Source organism: Megalobrama amblycephala, linkage group LG1, assembly GCF_018812025.1.
Source record: "Megalobrama amblycephala isolate DHTTF-2021 linkage group LG1, ASM1881202v1, whole genome shotgun sequence".
Lineage (NCBI taxonomy): Eukaryota > Metazoa > Chordata > Actinopteri > Cypriniformes > Xenocyprididae > Megalobrama > Megalobrama amblycephala.
In genome coordinates this window covers 9,427,841-9,450,617 of record NC_063044.1, presented here as the reverse complement: position 1 = coordinate 9,450,617, position 22,777 = coordinate 9,427,841, and the positions used below count along the sequence as shown (strand labels likewise).

Here is a 22,777-nt window from a genome sequence, read left to right as displayed (position 1 = left end):
CTGAAACGGAAAACCCAGAGTTTCCCTCATTTCAGGGTTAACATAAGCCCCGTTTCCACCACAGGAACTTTACCCAGGAACTAGGGACTTTAGGCTGGTACTCGGTGTGTTTCCACCGCAGGAACCAGGAACTAAAAAAAGTTCCGGGTAAAATTTCCCCCTCAGAAAAGTCCCTGATGGCGAGGTGGTACTTTTTCAAAGTTCAGGAACTTTCGGGGGTGGGACTAGGCGCTGAACATGCTGATTGGTCGGATTCACGCCTCATTTGATTGGTCGGATTCACACCGCATTTGATTGGTCAGCTCCACGCAGCAGTAAATTCCATCCGCCATTTTTAAAAAGTTGTTGCGGTGTGAACAGAAGTTGTATTCAACAATGGAGTGTAATAAAAAATATGATCGTTGGACCGACGAGGAGGTGCAGGCTTTATTAAGCGTATTTGCGGAAGAGGAAATCCAGCGGGAACTGGAAACGGCGACCCGCAATGAAAAGGTATACCTGAAAATGTCGAGTTGGTTATGCGAGCTTGGGATTATGCACACTGGAAAACAATGCCGAGAGAAGTTGAAAAAACTAAAGCAAGATTACAAGAAAATAAAGGATCACAACAACAAGTGGTTCCGATCGGTGTACAAACAAGTGGTTTGACCGCCTGGATGCGTTGCTAGGACACAGACCGTCCTTTTCTGGTTCAGCGGTGACAAAAGACTCCGCTACTGCATTGTTGAAAGCCATGCCGGAATCCGATGAACAGTGGGTTGAAGGTAAATAAATATATGTATATATCACATCTAAATGATATCGTCTTAAAGTCGTTGTAGTAAAAAAAATCAATCTAACTTTTTTACACCATGTTTTTCCAGACGAAACGAGTGGCCCAAATGAATTGCAGGCAACAGAGGCCAGCGTGTTTTCCCCTGCAATCACCAGTAGCCCTCGTCCCATGTTACCCACTGAATCGCACACACGCCAAGGTATTAGCCACGTTTGTCTTTTGTCCAAAATTATAACGTTACTTCCAAACTGACCTATTTGTAATGTTAATGGTTTTGTGACATTGTGTTAAGTTTATATTTAGAACTAACATTGCCCATGATAAAACATTAAAATATGGAACGTGATGTTCCAACACAAATGGTTTAAAATGAAGATTTTTTTGGTGAAAACCCTTTGATTATTTGATGATTCCTTTTGTGTCAGGGTGGACTTGTGTGTTTATTAACATGTGTTTACTATAATTCTTCCACTTTAGGGAAGAGGAAAAGGGATAGTGACTTCCTTGATGCACTGAGAGAGATGGATGATGCTAACCGAGCCGTCCTGCAGCGTGGACAAGAACAGCGAGACCAGTACATGCAGCTGTTACTCGAGAGCCAGGCCGAGGACGGAGGGATGAGGAGGCAAGAGTTGGCATTCCTACAGTCAGAAGCTCAAGAAAGCAGACGCCAACAGAGAGACTTTCAGGCTGGGTTTCTGTCTGTTCTTGGAGAGTTTGTACAGTCTTTCAAAAAGTAGCCACATTGCCCAGCCACTTGACTGAACACAGTTTCTCGTTTGCACTTTAACATTTGCTGTATGTCTTTGCACTGTTGAAAAAAAAAGTAGAAGGACTTTTAGGCCGGGCTGCGGCCTGTTATTGGTTAGGTTCAAAAATACATTTGCACATTACTATTTTATTGTTCCAAAGTTTTATTTCTATTTGTATAATTTATTTTATCTTTTAATTGTGTCAGTAATATTAATGTAAAATAAAGTTTGAAGTGTCACTTTCTTAATTTCCAGTGTCTTTTGTTTTCAATCGTTATTCTAGCACTTATGGTACTTTTGGAAATTCTGGTTAGATGTTAAACATTTAACGCATACCACATTACATATACAATATGTAAAAAGAGATACTGCTTGAATTCCCAAATACTATTAATTGTCAGGTTTAGGGAAGGGAAGGAGCGAGGACTCAATGATGCAGGGAAGGAAGGGCTTTTTATTAACAATAAAAATAAAACAAAACAAAACACAACAAAAACTACCCCGTGGGGGAAAACAGACAAGAATAAAACTTGACTCGACTGACTAGACTGGGACTTGACTTGACTAGACTTGACACACAAGGAAAAATACGACAACGAACCAGCACAGGACTGCAAACACAAGGAGAATAAATAGGAGAGCAAATGAGGCAGGTAATGAGGGAGGACAGGTGGGGCAAATCAACCAATAATGAGGTAACAAGGTGGGAGGGGTCAAGACAATAGACATGAGAGCACATGGCACAAAGAAACACATGACAAGCCATGTGCTCACACCAAACAAAACAAAGACACAAGCACATGGCCAATGAAGACAAAAATCACAAGCCATGTGCTTACACAAAACGAGACATGAACACGTGACTATGAAAACTCATAAGCCACGTGTTCACACAAAACAACATGAGAGCACGCAGCCCGTGAAACACAGACTGCGTGCTACACAACACAAGACAACAACACAACATGAAAGCACGCGGCAGGTGGAAATCACCGCGTGCTACACAAAACATGAGACAAGAGCGCACGGCAAGTGAAAGTACACACAAACCGTGCGCTCACAATAAAGACAGGACTGGGAGCGCGAGTGTCCGAATCCCGACACGAAACCGAAACCAAACTAGACACGAGTGCCGGGATCCGAACGCCACGCTCCCAACATGAAACAAGGCACGCAGACAAGAGAGCGCTCGAGACTGTACGCTCACACAAAAACACGACAAGAACGGGAGTGTCAGAGCTCTGTCACAAAACCAAGAAATAAACTAGACCCAAGTGACAGAACCCTGACAATTAATATTCATAATGCTGTGAGGAAGCACTGACTTTAAGTTTATCCATTAAACACCAATAAGCTGCGTATTTAAAGTTAAAATCTAACACACATTACAGACTCTCATATTACATTACAGTGATACTGCAGTTTACACTTTTAGCAAATTGTATTTATTAAAAGAAAGTTGTACACTGTTTTCGTTGCAATGATGTATAACAGGTGTATCAGCATAAAAACACTACACATTACAGCCTTTCACATTACATCACAGTGATACTGCAGTTTACTACGCTGTCGTCAAAAACTGCATTAGAGCTGTGCGTGCATCTAGTCCCTCAGCCTCTACAGTGGCCGACAGAGCACCGTCAGGCTGGTTTAATGCACTTGTCACCCATTCTTCTCTGAACTCATCACCATTCATTTCACAAAGGTTATGCAGAACACAACATGCTATCACCAGGGATTTGACCTTGTGCGTACTGCAGTCATTTCTTTTTAGCAAACACCTCCATCTTCCTTTTAATCTGCCAAAAGCATTCTCCACCACCACCCTGGCTCTGCTTGTTTTTTGGTTGTACACAAGTTTTTGGGGTGTCAGTTGTCCGTTGTCGGTAAAAGGTTTCATCAGCCAGCTCTTCAAAGGATAAGCTGCATCACCAAGGACAAAGTACCCCACGTCATGTCCACAAATGTTCTTTGTTACATCAGGTAGTAACAAACCCCTATCCACTAGGCCCCACAAACCTGACAAACGCAGCACTCTGGCATCATGCAGGCTTCCTGGTGCTCCGACAAACACATTCCAAAAAAGACCCCTTCCATCCACAACAGCCTGCAGGATGATCGAATGCCAGCCCTTTCGGTTGAAGTACTCTGTGTGGTAGTCCTCTGGTCCAAGAATGGGGATGTGTGACCCATCAATTGCACCTACACACTGTGGCAACCCCCATCTGCGTTCAAAATATGTAGTCATTTCTTTTAACTTTTCACTGTTTGGTAATTTAATAACTTCGGGCATAAGTACCTTCTCAACAGCTGAGCAAAAATCGTGAACACAGTGAGCACAGTGAGTAGCAACTCCGACTCCAAATAAATGAGAGATGCTTCTGTACTCTGAGTTGGTCGCTAGTTTCCACAGTGCAATGGCGATTCTTTTTTGGATGGGTACACAAAGTCTTTAGTTTGTGTCTTGTCTCTCAAGTTGAGGTTGCAATCAACGACAGAGGTACATAAAAGTATCCTTAGACATCCGGAAATTCTTTATCCACTGGGCTTCGGTGAAAGTAGAAACCACGCTGTCCCACCATGCAGTTGTTCTATTGTGTACCCAAACTGATGGCGAAACGCGACGCATTCGATAGTACTCGCAAATCTAGAACATACAAAGGTGGCAAAAATAAGTTTTTGTAATCTATAATAACATTCTTCACAACTCTGGATAATTTTGATTGATTGTTTTCTTACCAATCTTGTTCTTTCTGCCCGATGGCGCGCATTCATCCCAGCCATCTCACGGTCGATGTCGGCAATTTCTGATAAGACACGTTGTCTCATTTTAAATCAAGAATTACGAGCTTTCTGTATACGCTTTACTATCAGTGCTTGTCTGTTTTCTGCCATTTGGTTCATTATTTCTTTAGTAAACTAATACACCATGAGCAGAAGCAGCATTCCTTGAATCTCCTCCATACTGTTTTTTCTGTCGCACAAGAATGATTACGGTCCGTCACTGACAGGAAGAAACAGTCGCGCGCAGTACTACGTCACCGGACAAATTAGCCTAATCTTCACGGTACTTTAGACCGTGTGGAAATGCAGAAGGCAACAGGTCTGGGGGGGACAAAAAGTTCCTGGGAGAAAAGTTCCTGGTACAATTGTTCCGGGTAATTTCGGTGGAAATGCGGCCATACTCAGAGTTCTCACTTAACACTCTGAGGTCTAAAAACGCGCCGGCGCGTTTTGCAGGTTTTTTTTCACATTGCAGCAAAACAGACTTAAAATACTCTGTCATTTTTTTGTCATAGAAACATAAGTAATACATCAATTGAAACTATAGAATATCTCCTTTTATTTGTATACACTCAGAGTAAAAACAAAATGTTGTGCTTTTTGTAAAATAAAGAAACTAACATGATGCGTGATCTCTCATCTCCCTCTGAACGAAGTCCAATCTGATAGTTCTCAGAAAATGAAGTGTAACTTAGTGAATACTAATCACAAAAAATTCATACTTATGTCTAACAAAACGTTGAAATGTCAGGTTTTAAATCGTGCAAGTCAAATCGAAAACAAACATTCTGTGTTTATGTAATCTGTATGAAAAGAGAGCCATGTCAGAAGTCCGTGATTCAGCTCTTTACCCACTAATGCGGCCACACCCACGGAGCCAGCGCTATTCACAGGAAAATTCAGAGACAACACATGCATTCATCATCTCAATCGTGTATTTATTGCCTTGAAAATTGTTTATCTGGATGAAAAAGCCATGGTTAGCGATCTCTGGAAGACATTCAGTAAATTCCTGTTTGTTTTCTTCTATTGTAAGTTTTAAGTGAGTTTTTGTTTCTTTAGCGCCCTCCGGCTGTAGTATGAATTGGTAAACACCATTCATGGAATATCGTCTTCTTCTTAGGTGAATTTGTGGACTAAAATGCACAGAGCGCCCTCCGGCTGCAGTATGAATTGCAAACACCAGCGCTCATAGAGATAACAATGAATATTAAATAAAAATAACTCCTCTGTATAGAAAATTGACATAAACATATGAGAATCCTATATTTCTCCAAATGTGCATGCTTTTAAACTAAAAGCCTATATTCAGACTCTTTGCATCACAGAAATACATTATATTTTAAAGTATAATATAAAACCATTATTTTATATTGTAATAAAATTTTTCTGCATGTTTCATATACCATGATGAGCTTGAGACATCACAGAAGTTTTTTTTCACAGCCTACCTGACTGAAATGCCTCATTAATATGCAAGTCTTTTCAGGTCATTACTATTCAATTCTTTTGTCTTCACAGGTGAGAATGAGCCATTATTCATGGAGATTCACGCCTCCTCGCATACCGTGTTTCTTGGCAAAAAGTGTCTTACAAAAAATAAATCAGTATATTGTTATAAATGAAAGAGTAGTCAGCATAATTTTTACATAATTTTGAAGCAAAAACTCTAGTCTACAACCTTCAATACCCAAAAGTCTTGTGAACACAGATTTAATATACTTTTATTGGCCTTATATCAGTGACTTAAGTTTTTTGTTTTTTCAGTAACCACGCATAAACGTTATTCCTTCAAAAACACAAACATGTACACACATGTTCCTCACATATTATGGTAGCCTAGTTTGTGCTGAATACAGTGTAATGACACTTGTGTCATTAATATGTTTATGAACAACTGAAAAAAGCACAAATGTCAGGGCATGTCAAAACTTCTCCAGGCCCCAAATCAGCCTCAGACTCCAGAGGGTTAACCTTCTTTCTGAAACGGGCCTCTGGAGTGCTGACGAAATGCGCTTCTTTTCCCTGATCTAGAACTGTTATCCTGTCATTTCTTTGTAGATCTCTGTATTTTTGTAGAACTAAATGCAGTCTTGCTCTGCTCTCAACTTTTTGGATGAGTTGCGTAACCACTTGCTGTGAGAGAGTGTGTGAACTATTTTTTAAATATTAAAGTTATTTTTGCTTAGTTTGAGGCTTTTCTGGATCAGGGGATTTAAGTGACTGTCAGTCATTTTCAATTTATTTATTATTTTTATTTTATTTACAATAATTGTTACTTCCTCCTAGACAAACTGGGAGGTTCGTAGCACCTATATAACATCATAATTACCCAGCTCTAACATTTTCTTCTCTTCTGATTTCACAGAGGTTACATCACCTAAATATATCTTCAGTGGAAATATCTTTACGGTTTTGATATAATCTGGATAAAGATTAGAAAAGTGAAGTAATGACGGGAATGTACCTTCATTTCCGGCGTCATCCATTCATGGTCGTTAGTGTTTGTTGTTGTCAGTGAACAAGAGTGTGTCACGATCATATAAACACACAGAACAACAACATCATATAACAACATGACACGATATTAAATAAAGCTGATAACTGAACTTACCGTCAAACTCACTGATGTTCGTTCAGCACCGACACTTCAAGCTCGAATCAACAAAACGAAACCAAAACAAACATCTTTCAGTGAGACCTGAACAGGTGTGCTGAAATATCCGCTGTCTGAGAGAGATTACTCCTTCATCCCGTCGAAGCTCTCACTCCGGAGGGTAAACCCGTTGAAGGGATTAGGGCGTAGGGATGAGCTCTTCCGAAAGGACCGCAGGGCAAAAACACGAATCTGTGAAAACGATGATGTCATGTAGTGATGGGTCGTTCGCGAACGAGCCGGCTCTAAGAGCCGGCTCTTTTACGTGAACGTCGGGAGCCGGCTCTATTTTTAAAAACAAAGCCTATAGAAATTCAATCATTATGTAATGAATGATTTAAATTTTATTTAAAACAATAGACTAATAATTCAAAGAATAACACAAAAAAATATAATTATATAAGCCTAGGCGCACACACTAGTGATGGGCATTCCGGCTCTTTCGTGAGCCGGCTCGTTTGAAGAGCCGGCTCGTTTCGTGAACTATGATTTTGACTATGATAGGTGTGAAAACAGTTCTAATTAAATTATTAAATGAAATCATACTCGCAATGTCTCACAATTTCACAAATTGTTTTCACACCTATCATAGTCCAAGACATAGTTAAAACATTTATTATTTAAAGAGCCGGCTCTTTTCAGTGAGCTGAGTCAAAGGAGCCGGCTCACAAAAAAGAGCCGGAATGCCCATCACTAATGTCATGCTCATGCGCTCAGTGCTTTTCATATATCACAACTGTGCAGTGTTTTATTTAAGGTTTCAGACATTTAAATAGACATTACAATGAAGTAAGAAAGAGACATTTTACAAAAAAGGGACATTTATAGTTTTTAAATTCAGATTCCATACACTGATGCCTTAAGCTGCACAGCTATCCTTTCAATTAGCCTATAATCTGAAGTGTTTTATATCAGATACACTTTTTGTGTGTGAAACATTGTTTTTCAAACAGGGAAAACAGCCATTACATTCATAGATCAGCGAAGCGGCTGATGACTCTTCAACCCTTCACCCATTCAGGCTCCATAATGTGTGGCTCGTCCACTAAGCGTTTTTTACCCCTCTGCTTCAGTTACACTCTTCACACACTTGAACATTAACTGCTCTCAATACAAGAACCAGACATTCAAAAACCCACAGAAATCCAACAATTCACTGAAGGAACATGCATTTCCCACTTCATTGTGTGTATTATTACTGTGTGTATTGAAAGAGTTATTATTCTGTGGTCAGGGAAAATACCCTTTCTGAAGAGCTGATAGACGATCAATACTGAGTGTTCACTGGCCGAACAGATTCATTGATTGTAATATTAACTGAGCTAACATCAAGATAATTCCATTAACTGATCCAATATTTATCATTAATTATAACGAGTTATGATTGATTATTCATATTTCCCCTTTTGAGGTAATTTGCTACAGAGAGTATAGAGGCCGATTTATATTTTGACAATATTTTAATGCAAGTAAAAAGAATAAGATTTAAATGAATATGTAAAGCTTTGTTTTCTTTTAAGGTTGTTGCTGTGTTTTATTAATTTTCCTATTATAAAGAACAAACATCTTGTCGAGTGATCACTGCAAACACAACATGTCAGCAACAAACACACATCTCATCTAATATTAACACGTTACTCAACAACACCAGAACTTTCTCTTTATATTTAACAGTTTTGCCCCAGATTATAACATTCACGTAAATCATATAATATAAAATAAATATTGCATTATTGATTTTAATTGCACAGAATTGTCTGAATTTCTCTTAAACAGCATGAAACAAACACTCAAACAGGAGACTGAAGAGATGAATGAATATGAGCAGTTTTATTCAATAATAATAAGTCATAAACCGACAGTAAAGCAGTGTGATGAGTGTGAAAGTAAAGTCATGACAGTGTGTGTTTCAGATCCTCTGCTGTTGTGTGTCCGTCTGCAGGAATGATGGTTTCAGCAGCGCTGCAGTGTTGAAGACGTACAGATTGAAGGAGAACAGAAAGTTCCAGAAGAACCACAGCAGCACAAACAGATTTCACCCCAAAATTTATCTGTTTAATTTTCTCTTGATGATGTTTTAAGGCTGTCCTTCTTTAATAAAACACAAGTGAGGGAACGGTAAAGAATGACGGCATTACTGCGAGAAAGTCCCTCTTAACTTACATGGTCAGCAGTAACACTCTACCCAACATCTCCTTGTGTTCTTCTTCAATGGAAGTCTCCATTCATTTCCATAGATCATTATTATCATTGACCATCCAGGATGACCATCTGCATTAATGTTGATCTCTGGTGTTAGACTGAGAAAGAGAGTCATATATGGCATTATGATCCATTTCACTCTCTTTCAGAACTAAAGGCCCACAGGAACTGCCATCCTGTTGGCATGAATGTGGGAGCGTGTCACATGACCTTCTGTATCATAAAGGACTGTAATATTTATGATTTATGATATAACTCTTGAATTTATTAAATTAAACTGAATATTAAGAAACCACTTCAGAAGATCTTGTTTAAAACGTTGATTTCTCTCGTCACTTTCTGACACTTTTGTGTTTTTGTTGTGTCTCCTCTAGAGGATCAGGAACAGAACGCTCTTCTCTTGAGGAATCATCATCTAAATCATTAACATATTATGATAAATGATTACAACAAAACGCTAAAAACTATTGAACCCAACCACATGAAAATAAAAGAGAAGTGAAGCTGAAGCAGCATTTATCAGGGTTCAAGCACTTTAAGGTCTTTAAGGCCATAAAGAGGTGTTATATTTTATTTAGCAAGCATGAAAGCACTTAGATGATCGATGGAAAAGAGCATTTACAGCCAATACAGGCAGTTTACCAGAGGAAATATATGGTTTTTAAAGGGTTTTTGATAGTTATAGTGCCACCTTTTGCCCAATGTCTGCCAGTTTTTTTGTGTGTTCTTAGAGTGTGTCTATACATATGTGTGTCAAATCTGGTGCAAATATCTGATTTCGTTTTGAAGTTATAGAGTTTATATATATGAAAGCATAAAAATGACCCATGAGTGACTTTGATTGGATTTTTTTCCACTTCCTTTCAAAATGTTGACACTTGAGTATTAGCATAGAGTTAATGAACTATGATTGTGTGTTTCCTACGCTGGTTTTGTTCTGATGAGACTAAGGGTTTTGAAGATATTTGCAAACGTTTTTTAAGTGCTAAATCACAACATTGTAGAAACTATAAGCCGAAACCTAGCATGTTTGGTACGGTTGGACTCAAGGATTCAGAAGTCTAAGGACGTGACACCTGTAAAATAAGTCCGTTAACCTCCGAGTTATAAGCATGTGAAAACTGAATTCTGGCTTGAATCTTCTCAGGCTACTTCAGGGCATCTTGTCTCTGACTCATAATGAGTTTCGTTTCCATCGGCCTCCTTTATCCTCGTCTAACAGCTGATCAAATTTCATTGGCTAATGGAGGCTGTTTCTCAAGATATGTCAATGTCCTCCTACACTTTCATGCCAACCTGGACCAGAAACTGAGTTTGAAGTTGATCGGACTAACAGTTGTACAGTTATAGCTGTTATCTCGGGGTTTTTCTGTGTTATATTGTCACCTAGTGGCCAATCGGTGAGATTTTTTACTGTGATCAAAGATTGAGCCTGAAGACATGTGATCCGAGTTTGATGAAAATTCTTTTCACGAGTTATAGCCATTTAAGTTAAAGTGGCTCTGACAACTTTCAATGTTTTGGTGTCCAGTAGTGACTGTGAATAAAAATTAAAGTTTTCTTCTATAACTTTTTATATTCAGAGTGCAGAAAATCTTTCTGGTTTGGTTCAGATCGGGCGAAAAACCTCATACTAAAAATAGAGTTAAAGATCGTTAAAAAAGAAATGGCCAATGAGTGGCAGAAGCATTTGCTAATCAAAAATGTTAAAATTAAAATAAAATATCCATTTCATATTCTAATTTTCCTTAAATGTTTTACAAAAACAGGATTATTATTGTCATTTTTATTTATGTCGGTTTTTAGAATCCAGATTGTTTGAAAGCAGCTTCACAGTGATAATATGAACATTAATGGACAGAGATTGAGTTCTTGAGTCTTTCACAGTCTGACTTTATTTCTTTCACTGAAAACTAGGCCTGTTTAATGAAAATAACAAAGGTTCAGATGTTGATTTTGTGTTGAAGTCAATGTTATGGAGGGAAGCGTTTGATTTAGTTGGTTTTTTAACATCAGCGTGCTGTAACTGTGCGTTTCTGAAGCACATGTGTTATATATATATATATATATATATATATATATATATATATAAAGTATTATAGGGCTACAATAACACTGTCCCAGTCACCAGCATATGCACTACAATTCCCAGCATTCCTCCTGTTCCACAGCTGCACAGGGAAGTTATCCACCTGGTCAGCACTCATCCGCACATCTTATATCAGCAGTCAGCATCCTCACCATAGTTGTCTGGTCTGATCAATGAGAAGGTCCACAGACCCGTTCTGCTCAGCTGAGAAATCTCACTGTTGTTCCTGATCTGTCTTCTGTCATCTGTTGATCCTGATCCTCTGCTGAAGCCATTATCTCCATGTCTGCTCTTGAACACTGCGTTAACTTCAGCTGAGACAATCAGCGTCATATTTCACTGACTCAAATCATTCTCATTCAGTAGTTTTGAATGAAATAAATAAAGTCAAACTGGATTGTAACATTACAGGGATGGAAACTTCTCAGCGATGAAAAGGTGACATGAACACGATAACGTTACCTGTACTTATCTATGAGAGAACGTCAGTAGAGCGACATGTTTGTCAGAAATGAACAGGCTACTAAATACAGCAGCAGATTTGACTGGTTTTCACTCACTAAAGTTGATCAATCTGTTGATGGAGCGTTCACTTGAAGAGCGTCTGGAGACTTACCGAGGTTTGTGTTCAATGCGCATGCGCTGCTTTGTGTCAAATCTTCCTATTGTACATTTGTCAAAACTAATGTCTTAGTTGAGCTCTTGATTAGAAATATTTAGAATTTACAATGTTTTGAAGGAAAGAATGAATCAAATAATGGTAAAGTGAATTGAAACAGAAATTATGAATTGGATGAGGTTCTGCTTGAAAAGATTTTCCAGTGTGATTAATCTGCCTGTGCTTGTAGACGCTTGTTTCCTCATCATTTGATTTTAAAGCCTGTGTAGGTGTACGAGTCAAATAAAGTTTACTTTGCAAGGCTGTGCTTTCAACTATAAAAATAAAGAAAAAGAGTATAGTTTGAGCTTCAGATAATGAATCAACCGTCTGCATTCATAGGCGGATTAACTCTATTGATAAAAGGTTTTCAAGCAGAACCTCATTAATTAATTTCTATTTCAATTCACTTAACTGTTTTTTACTTTACTTTTTTCTCTGAAAACATTGTAAAACCACATCTTTACAGAAAAATGAAGCCCTAAAGGCTCAGCATCCATTAAAATGTCAAAGGAAAAGAAATGTGGTCTTTTAGAGAACACAACGGATCATCAAGATTTGACACGTGTGATTTTCAGCATCAGAAATGAGCAAACTTTAATATGGTATGACATTATGGTTACTGTGAATGTTCAGATGGTCGTGTTTGTGTCGTTCTGTGTGTTTTTCTGCTGCAGCATGTCTTTTTTCACCTGGGTTTGTTTTTTGGACATGACTACCATAGTAAGAAATAAATACCATGATAGTCAAGCTGTGGCATTCAGCACCAACGGCAGGCGTGAGAGAGATGTCTGGCTGTTACCAACATGTTACAATAATCCAAGAGAAGAAATGAAGATGTGTATAACCCTTTCAAAGCCTTAACTGATAAACTCTGTGGTTAAAGCCAGTTTTTATCTGTTTTTCAAATTTGAAATCAAGTTTGTGTTTTCAGGCCACCAAAACATATTTGTTGTGTAAATGAACGGCCAAAAGGCATAAAGAATTTTCCATTTTTCAATATGTCATTCAATGATAATATAGGCTTAACCTGTCTGTGAAATACTGGCATAAAGTTGCTTGACATTGGATGGTTTGCAAATTTAGGGACCGTCTCTAAAGTTACAAACGACATTGGTGTACACATTTCTAACTTCAATATTATTTGAAGATAATGAATAACACTCATAAACTTTTAATGTGCTCGTGTAGGTGTCAGGAATGATGCACGCCTTTCAGCATTTTTATATTTAATAAAATAAACAAAAACATTGCTTTTTTTACTACCGCATGAGCTTATATTTATTTTAATATCAACAATCTAAAACTATGGTATATGATAGATGTTTGTGTAGCGGTTGTTCCTCTGCGTTGTGTTGAAGTTTTGATGGTAAATAAAGAATCATCCACACAAAGCTGGTTTTTGACCAAGGTGATTTAATTGCAGTGCCTGTGTGGTGAAACACACAAACAGGCAGGCACTGTTATCTGCAAACTGCTCTTAATTTTTGCCTCTGCTCTCTAGTGGCATTGCAGGAAAGAGGACGAACTTCCGATTGCGCTGTGATTTGAACGCCTTACTTAAGTATTAAGTCAGCCGATGTACATGTAACGGAGGCCAGCTAGTAGTTGCTGTGCGAGTAAACCTCACTCCTCTGATCTCAAGAGATGCTCTAGCGACTGATGCTAGAGGTTGCAGCCTTTAGCCTCCTCGTTAGAGCGTCCGACTCCCACACCGGAGACCCAGGTTCGAGACCCGCGTAGGGCGGGGTGAGAAGGACCTGGACAAAAGGGGTTACATTGGTGCCGTGACCCGGATGGGAGTGAGGTTTAGGGGGGTGAGTGTAACGGAGGCCAGCTAGTAGTTGCTGTGCGAGTAAACCTCACTCCTCTGATCTCAAGAGATGCTCTAGCGACTGACGCTAGAGGTTGCAGCCTTTAGCCTCCTTGTTAGAGCGTCCGACTCCCACGCCGGAGACCCAGGTTCGAGACCCGCGTAGGGCGGGGTGAGAAGGACCTGGACTAGAGGGGTTACATTGGTGCCGTGACCCGGATGGGAGTGAGGTTTAGGGGGGTGAGTGTAACGGAGGCCAGCTAGTAGTTGCTGTGCGAGTAAACCTCACTCCTCTGATCTCAAGAGATGCTCTAGCGACTGACGCTAGAGGTTGCAGCCTTTAGCCTCCTCGTTAGAGCGTCCGACTCCCACGCCGGAGACCCAGGTTCGAGACCCGCGCAGAGCGGGGTGAGAAGGACCTGGGTCGGAGGGGTTACATACATACTGTATTTAATAAAAGCACGCAACATTTTCAAAATAAAATGCCCCAAAACAATTAATAATAAAAACAAATAATATATATATAAAAAAATAACAAAAATGATTTATAATCTGGTGTAACAACATATCCCTGCTACATCCACCCCCACTGTTTTACACCAGATTATGCATTACATACAAAGTCTTGCCAAATTAGCGAAAGATGTCACTTTTTCTGAAATCACATTAGATTCGTTCAGTTCTTAACTATCTCTTTGGAGATTAAGGAAACCCAGGGGTAGCTAATCCCCAAATTACCCATAGAAAACCATGCCTTGTACATAGTTCTACACATGACGCCAACAATGTACCATTAATGTACTCATTACACTCGCAAAACATGTATTTAACAAAAACAAGCAGAAAAAAAAAAAAAAAAAAAACTCTTTAACAAACCTATTTGTTGTTCTCAATTGAACAGTTCAAATTTCATGAATTTCATACACTCTCTGAGTTGACATTGACTGTATCAGTCTGTTAAATGGCTTAATCAATCTCCCAAATCTTGACCTAAAGCCATCTTGTAGACCAGAGACTCTTTCATTCCCCTGATCTTGCACACTTGACAATGTCATAGGAGTTTCTGCAACAGTTGAAGTACACTCATCAACTTCAGAAGCACAGTCATTACTTAGCACTGCTGACACAGAAGAATCATCAGACACCAATGAACAGAGAGATAAAGTAAAGTCGGGCAAGTTGTCTGAATTTGCGTTACACACAGGTGCTCCAGACATCTCAGAGTCACATTACACAACTGTATCACCAATAGCCTCACTCTCATAAGCATTAGTGCACTCCACAGACTCTATTTGTGTCACATCTGTGGCAGCATCAAGATCTGCAACCCAGCGAGAGGTTCGATCATCACTCTGAGTTTGATCATCTTCATCACATGATACACAGACAGTGGAATACTCGACATCATCAACACCATCACTACCATCATTCCAAGATGGCACCTGCAGGAAATTGATAGGCATCAATAGATTATGATGTACGGTTTTGATACGACCTGTCCCAGGATTTCTTATCTGGTAAATAAATAAAAAAAATAAAGTCAATACAAACCATTTCAAGAGGGGCACTCGTGTGAATTGATACGAGTGTAGCCCTTGCCTCTGGTTCAGGCCTCTTACTCAAAATACACCTCTGACACTCATTGACGTATGTCTTTATGTCTTCCTCCATAGACTCCCAGAAGAACCGCTGCCTAGCCAACCACAGCGTGTGATGCTGACCCTGATAACCAGCGTTATCATGCACCCCCTTCAGAACAGTACTCCGAAGAGCTGTTGGCACTACAAACTGGTAAGTATTCTTCTTAGAAACCGGATTCTTAGACACTCTGTATAAGACACCCAACCTTAAGACAAGTTTACCCCATTGGCGTAGTATTTTCACAGTTCTTTTAGACTCGAATACTTTTTCTCTGCGAGATGGACGTCTGCCCCTCTCCACAAAGAACTTCACTCTGTTGATCGCAGGATCCTGACTCTGCTTTTCCAGCAATTCATCATGAGTTAAGCTGCGGAGCTCACTCTGCTCTACATCTACCAAACTCTCCAAATGCTGCACATACGACATGCTTCTGATGTCTGCACCATGCTCCCAGTCACGGTGAGAATTAAGAACAGCTAACAAATCTTGGTGAGACACTTTGCCAGTAAAGGAAGTGCACCCTACATACACATTTCCACCTACATTCACAGGCTCTGCCCATCCACCACTTCACCATCCTCACGTTCACACGACAAATGGAACATGTCCTGCACCTGCTCGACAGCAACAGACTCTGCTTCATGCAGCAAAACGTCGTAAGGTGTCCTCGTCAATCTGTGTAAAATTCTCGAAGTCGCAACCGGTTCCCTGCTTAATGCATCTGCCACTATATTTTTCGGACTGGGGATATACTGAATAACAAAATCGTAAGGCACCAGCTTCGCTACCCACCGTTGTTCACATGCATCCAGCTTAAGCTTTGTGAGGATGTACTTGAGTGAGTTATTATCAGTCCACAGAGTAAATCTGTGTCCCCGCAGCCAGTGACTGAACTTATCACAAATAGCCCACTTCATCGACAAAAACTCAAGTCTGTGTGCTGGGTACTTCGACTGTGCATGATTGAAAGACTTTGACGCAAAGGCAATAGGCCTTGCCATGGCACATCCCTCCTGAACCTGCGACAAAACGGCCCCAAGCCCACTAGTAGAGGCATCCAACAGACAACAGAAATGGCTTCGAAAAATCTGGATGCACAAGCAAAACCTGACTCACCAAGGCAAACTTCAAACTCTCCAGGGCTGCTCTGCAGTCATCAGTCCAATCTGTTGGAGAAAGTGTACGACTTTTTAGTCGTTTTACACCCCTCCCCACTCTAGGTCTTTTCTGTCCTGTCAACAACTGAAACAAGGGTTTAGCCAGCATAGAACAATTTTCTATGAAATGCTGGTAGTACACCACCATACCTAAAAAGGATCTGATTTTACTCGCTGATGGCGTAACACAATCACTCTCCATCAAATCCTTCTCAGATATATTCAAAATGGCATCAATTTTTGCTGGATCACTGGCCACCCCCTCTTCAGACACAATATGACCCAGAAATTTTACAGACTTCCTCAAGAACCTACATTTTGAAGGGGGCAATTTCAAATTGTGGTCTTTTAGACGCCGGAACACCATCTCCAGCCTTTCCAAGCTCTCCTCTTCTGTCTTTCCGAAAACTAACAAATAATCTAAATAACAAAGAAGGCTCAAGAAATCCTGGTCACCAAACACAGTCAACATCATTCTCATAAATGTTGCTGGGCTGTTACAGAGTCCCTAGGGTAAACGATTATATTCATGGAGCCCCATTGGCGAACAGAACGCCGTGAACTTCTTGTCATCTTCGTGCAATGGGATGTTATAGTACCCGGAAGTCAGATCCATAGTACTAAAGTATGCGTTCCCTCCCAGCGCTGCAAGAACATCTGATTGGTGAGGAAGAGGATGAGCATCCTTCACCGTGCGTGTGTTTAACCATCAGAAATCAGTGCATATCCTTAAGTCACCATTTTTCTTCCACACAAAAACCAATGGTGACGCATACTCACTGCTCGACTTCCTAAGGATCTCTTTGTCCTCCATTTCATCTAAAGTTTCTTTCAACTTTAAGTAATGAGCAGGAGAAAGACGCCGGTATGGAAGACGAAAGGGCCTGTCGTCGGTAACTCTGATACGATGACAAAGACCTTTTGCTTCGCCACAGTCCAAACTGTGCCTGGAAAACACACACTCATATTTTTCAATGAGATCTACTAACTTGTTCTTCCAAAAGGGAGACACTTCACAATCCCCGACATTCAAGTCGCTCAGCCCCAGGTCGTCCAACCTGCTCCTGATGTAGAGCCACCCACAGTAAGACTACCACATGACTTGTCAGAACGTACTGCACCTACATTTTGACTAAACACTCTGTCAGTGGTTTGATCAAGGTCCTCCAAAGCGACGCAAGGATACACATCAGCTACCTTTGCATTTTTCCTCAACACAATTTCTGCATTGGTCGGATTGATCATCTTTACTGGAAGCCAGCCATCGCCCCACAAAGGTGAAACAACCCTCCAAATCAGCACATTCCGATGTGCGCAACGTGAAGTACTCGGCTCAATGACTACCGTGCTCCCTACTGACAGTACTGACCCTGGAGGCAAACGACCCCAAACAAGATGTTCGCTCCTTGGCTGGAGTTTCACAGCTGACCTCAGTCTCAGAGTACCCACCTTGTCAGGAATCGACTCACCCCTCCATCTTTCTATACACGAAAGCATGTGTAAAAATTGGCCATTTTCAGATTGCACAGTCGAATCAGGTCTCTTTACCACCTTCCAAAATTGGTCTGTACGCTTCTTCTGACTTATTAGAGGTTTCAAGACATTTGTGCCAAGTATTATCGGGTCCTTTTGACCCCTTACAATCAGAACTGGGACAATGAAACTGACCCCGTACACTTCAAGCTTCAGATTGCACACACCATCTGGAGTAGTTTGTTTGCCACCACAACCCACCAAGACAATATCTGAAGAGCTCAGGATATCCTGGTCCAGCACCCCAGCGTCTCCAAGTTGAGGAAGTACTTCCGCACTCAGAGTGGTCGCCATGGAGCCACTGTCCAACATCCCCTGAAGCTCAACTTTGTCCTGTAGTAACACACTTGCATAAAATAAACTGTTACTTTGATCAACTTGCACGCTGTTCTGGAAAATGACTGTTTTTGTTTTGCTAACACTCTCACAGAAGAAAGAATAAACAGACTCAAAATCATTCTCAAAGGAACTACACAACCCCACTTCACCCTCTGCCCGAAGGGAGCTGTCTAGTTTCCCTGAGACGCAACTTTGTCATGCTGACCGGAGCCCACCCTGGACGTTACTCTATGACTGTCGCAGTTGTAGCTCGCGTGTCCAGCCGCAAAACACTTGAAACACAAATGATACATTTTACAATGAGCAACGTGCTGTGCTCACTGCTTTGACACACTCTGCATTCTCGAATCTTGTTGCCCGTTCGTTTAGGCCAGGGGCCTCGCACAGCCTGAGTGTTGCACACTAACGCTTTTTCAAGCAAAGACAAGACTTTGTCCAATGCGTTCTCGTCAGCTACACCCCCACTCAGTTCAGACTTAGAAGACGAAACAGACACATCAACGTCTGGCTCTGAGACAACTGTGGTGAATTGTTTGACAGCGTGATTTGTCAACTTCCATTCTCTTAACAACTCGTCAAGCTGCTCTTGTACCTCAGACGCGTTCCATGACTGTACAGGTTTACTCTTGAAAACAAAAGCTAATTCTTTGTCAGGGCAGTTACAAAAATATAACTGTGACCTCTTTGCTCCTGTTATCCAGGGATCTGCCTTCCCATCTTAAACTCTGCTCTGCAACATCCGCTGCCTTGTTCAGTCTTATCCAAAAATCCCAAGCACTCTCTCTGGGATATGGTCTCACAGAATAAAAGTCAGCCAATGGAATACCTGAACTGCTCTGGGGCCCGTTCTTCGTACGTCGCTTATTACATCCGAGATCAAATGACACATCCAAGATGATATCATCGTGCTAATTATGATCCGGCTAATTGGGTTCTTCAAACACACCTGTTGTGTATGATTAGTATCGCTGGATTGAGTTATCTGAGATAATTGCGCGTTCATGTGTTGGCTTAAAAGGGGATATGTATCGATAGTAGAAACATTGATCAGCAATGCAGCGATTGGCTGGAGTCAAGACGGCAATGTAATGACATCATAGAATGAGAAAAGACACCTGATGAAAAACTTGACGAATTTCTAGACATTTATAAGGAAACAGCCAAGCGAATAAATGACAGAAGAACGACATAAATGTTAGATAAATGAAATGTGCACTATTTTTTTTTTACATGATTACCCAATTATTTAGGCTATATTCACAATTTCTATTATTTGTACATTCAATTTTTTATTTCAATGTTGTAATTAGCAACTAATTTACCTTTGAAGCATATTTGACAGCATTAATTAAAGTTTCTTAAGGGTCAAGATCAAGTTATCTGCATCTCCTGCGCTTCATCAAGCCACTCCCATAATATATGTCGCGGTTCAAATGCACAAATGCATGTATGGCATAGACATCTGTACATCATGTGTGTTAAACTCCAATAAAAAATATTACGTAATTATTCCCTCACGAATGAATCTCTCACAGAGTAAAACTGTCGGTGTCTATATTATGACACTACACGGCATTATAGTGTTATTTGCAAATTTATTTTTAAATCATTATTATTGTCCCTGGTTTACATTAGGGTACTCTTGTGGGAAAGTAGCAGAGGCTGGGACAGACTTTAAACATCACCTCCGCTTAAAAAGATGCAATCTAATCCTGTTTACATGAAATAAGCCTGCTCCCGAGCAGGTTTGAGCTTACGGACCTGTTGCTATGACAGCAAGTCTAGGATGAGCTTCGAAGAACCAAACGATCCAAGATCATGCCAAATCGTCAACAATCAAATCCAGCTAACTGAGTTAGTGACGTACGAAGTGCTGCCTCAAAACAGAAAATAGAGAGTCAACAGTAGGAGTTGCAGAACCATTGCGCAGCCATACTCTCATTACATCTCTGGCCCGCCCCATAACTCTGTTCATTATCTCATCAACCAGTTCAGACTCTAGCTGTGTCCCAATTCAGGGGCCGCGCACTTCGAAGTGCATGAAAGGGGTGGGGTTTTGGAGTGTAGGGTTGCCAGGTCTGTGCAACAAAACCATCCCAAAAGTAGCGTAATCACAGCACAAGTGTAAAAGTATCCCAATCCCAGACATGGCAACAATGAGCTGAGCATCGTTACATGGCTAGCGACTGTGTGACAGACAGAGACAGTTGATGTTTGTTTGTGCATTTTAAAGTTTATGACTTTCTATTGGGTTTTGACATGCTTCACTGCCGGCGACGACGGGACACTGGACCAAAATATGTATGGTTAAACTATGTAATGTTAGTTTTATATCGTTAGCAATAGTTAACCTTGTTTGTTTTTTTTTATGTTCAATTATGTTAAATTTATGTTAACTGTGAAAATATATACATTCATATTTATACATTTACTCTGTATTTAAGTCTGAATTTAAAGTACAGTACTTTAGGATTTTATTCCACTGCACTCCATCTTAGAGACAAATATTGTAGTTATGAAAAACAGATATTACAGTTTGATTTAGATATTGGTGAACACGGGGCATTGCTTACATTTATGTGAATTCACACAGAACTCCTGTCGTCACTGGCGCGCAATGAATTGTGGGATAGTGTAGTCCGCGAAGTGTCTTGAAATCGGTGCTTCATTCCACTGGGAAACGGAGAGGGTGCACTTGAAGTCGCTCTCGAATTACGTCATCCCTCCTCGCGCCGCGGTGAATCGCACTTCAAAAGGCTGCTTTCCCTCCACTTTTCTCAAGAACAGAATACAGTGCATAAAATGGGCACATTAAAATGTGTCGATATCAATATTATTTAAATGTCACTTTGTCAATGAAACAGCCTAATTTCTGTACAGCTTATTTTTGTGATGTAAGTTAAAAATGAAATGCATAAGTTGTATACATTATATTTGTAAAGTAATTTATTTGTAAATGAGCCAGAGTAATTTCTGTTACTATAATTTCTGTTCGATAATTTTTTTTTACGCATGTTCACGTCTGTAAATAAAAGAATTCTTCTGTTCATTGTTTATTTCTTTTATGCAACTTATAATTTTACATGAAACATTATACATACAACATATACAATCATTTTTTCATCATGTAAATTAAATATTTTTACATTAAAATACATTGTTCTATACATTACATAAAGTACCTTTACAACTGTTTACAACAGAACTTAGGTTGAACATCATAAACAACAACTGAGATGGAGTGCAGTTGAATAAAAACCTAAAGTACTGTACTTTAAATTCAGACTTAAATACAGAGTAAATGTATAAATATAAATGTATATATTTTCACAGTTAACATAAATTTAACATAATATAACATAAAAAAAAACAAACAAGGTTAACTAGTTGCTAACAATATAAAACTAACATTATGTAGCGAAAATTAACTCAAAGGGGAAATATTAATCATTATTCATAACTCATTATTATTATTAATTATGATTAATTATGAATATGCAAATCCGTTAATCAGATTTACTGGACGTAGCTACATTAAAATTAACATTACAATCAGTTAACCTGTTCGTCCAGTGAACGCTCAGTGTTGATTGTTTATTAATTCTAAGAAATGTCAATTTCCAAGTTATGTAAAAATAATATTTCTTATTGTACTGCACTACTCAGAGCACGTAGTCCGGATCTATCACTTAAGAGGCAATTCATTAGCAGACGGAGTCAGAACCAAACATGTCTTGTGCACAATCTTTATTAACTAACTCACAAACACATAACTAAACTAACAAACACATAACATAACATACATAAAGGGTCACACACACACACACACACGCAAGTCAGAATGAGTAATGATAGAGTTGAACCGGAAGAGATGCTGTTACTAGAGCTACATGAAATGTCAAAGACAATCTGTAAAGGAATCATCAGTTTCTTCAGCAATAGCAAAGGTAAGTCTTACAAATTAATACTAAATCGCTATTTAGTGTTAAAATGTACGATACTTGCAAGATGCCCTTAGGCTGAGGAGCATCGGCTCTGCCATCTGAGGAGAGGTCTTGAGGATTCAGTCCTGAGTTTTTATCAGTCTTTTCCATGTTGGATGAGGAGCACATGGCTCGTTTGTAGGCCGAGGCCTACAGGCCTTGCAGGCCTTGCCTATGCCGGCCGCAAGGACAGTCCGTTCGGTCGTTCAGGAGCAAGGAGAAAGAGAGAAGGAGTGGCCCTGTTCAATCGTTTTTAACCTCTGGTCAAAGCCAACCTCTTAGGAATGATGGGGGCCAATGAGGTCGTTGTATTTCCGGGTGACACACACCTCCCCTTGGTGGGGCTTTTATGACCGAGCAAGATTAAACTGGTTGAGCTTTGAAGAAGTACTATT

The 22,777-nt window shown here is 39.9% G+C and overlaps 2 protein-coding genes across 9 annotated transcripts in view; both read right to left on the bottom strand.

Annotated features, from left to right (window-relative positions):
- Positions 1-7,185, bottom strand: part of LOC125242842 (NACHT, LRR and PYD domains-containing protein 12-like) — a 58,086-nt gene extending 50,901 nt beyond the window's left edge. For 6 of the 8 annotated variants that reach the window (XM_048151840.1, XM_048151890.1, XM_048151901.1 and 3 more), the window contains exon 1: positions 6,779-7,185. In XM_048151840.1, coding sequence (XP_048007797.1) covers positions 6,779-6,800 — 22 coding nt within the window. In that variant the 5' untranslated portion in view covers positions 6,801-7,185. The remainder of the gene's footprint in view (positions 1-6,778) is intronic. The other 2 variants (XM_048151863.1, XM_048151872.1) reach the window with 1 other exon arrangement.
- The window catches only part of LOC125280859 (gastrula zinc finger protein XlCGF57.1-like), a 1,316,469-nt gene that overhangs the window by 458,195 nt on the left and 835,497 nt on the right, over positions 1-22,777 (bottom strand). The window lies entirely within an intron of this gene.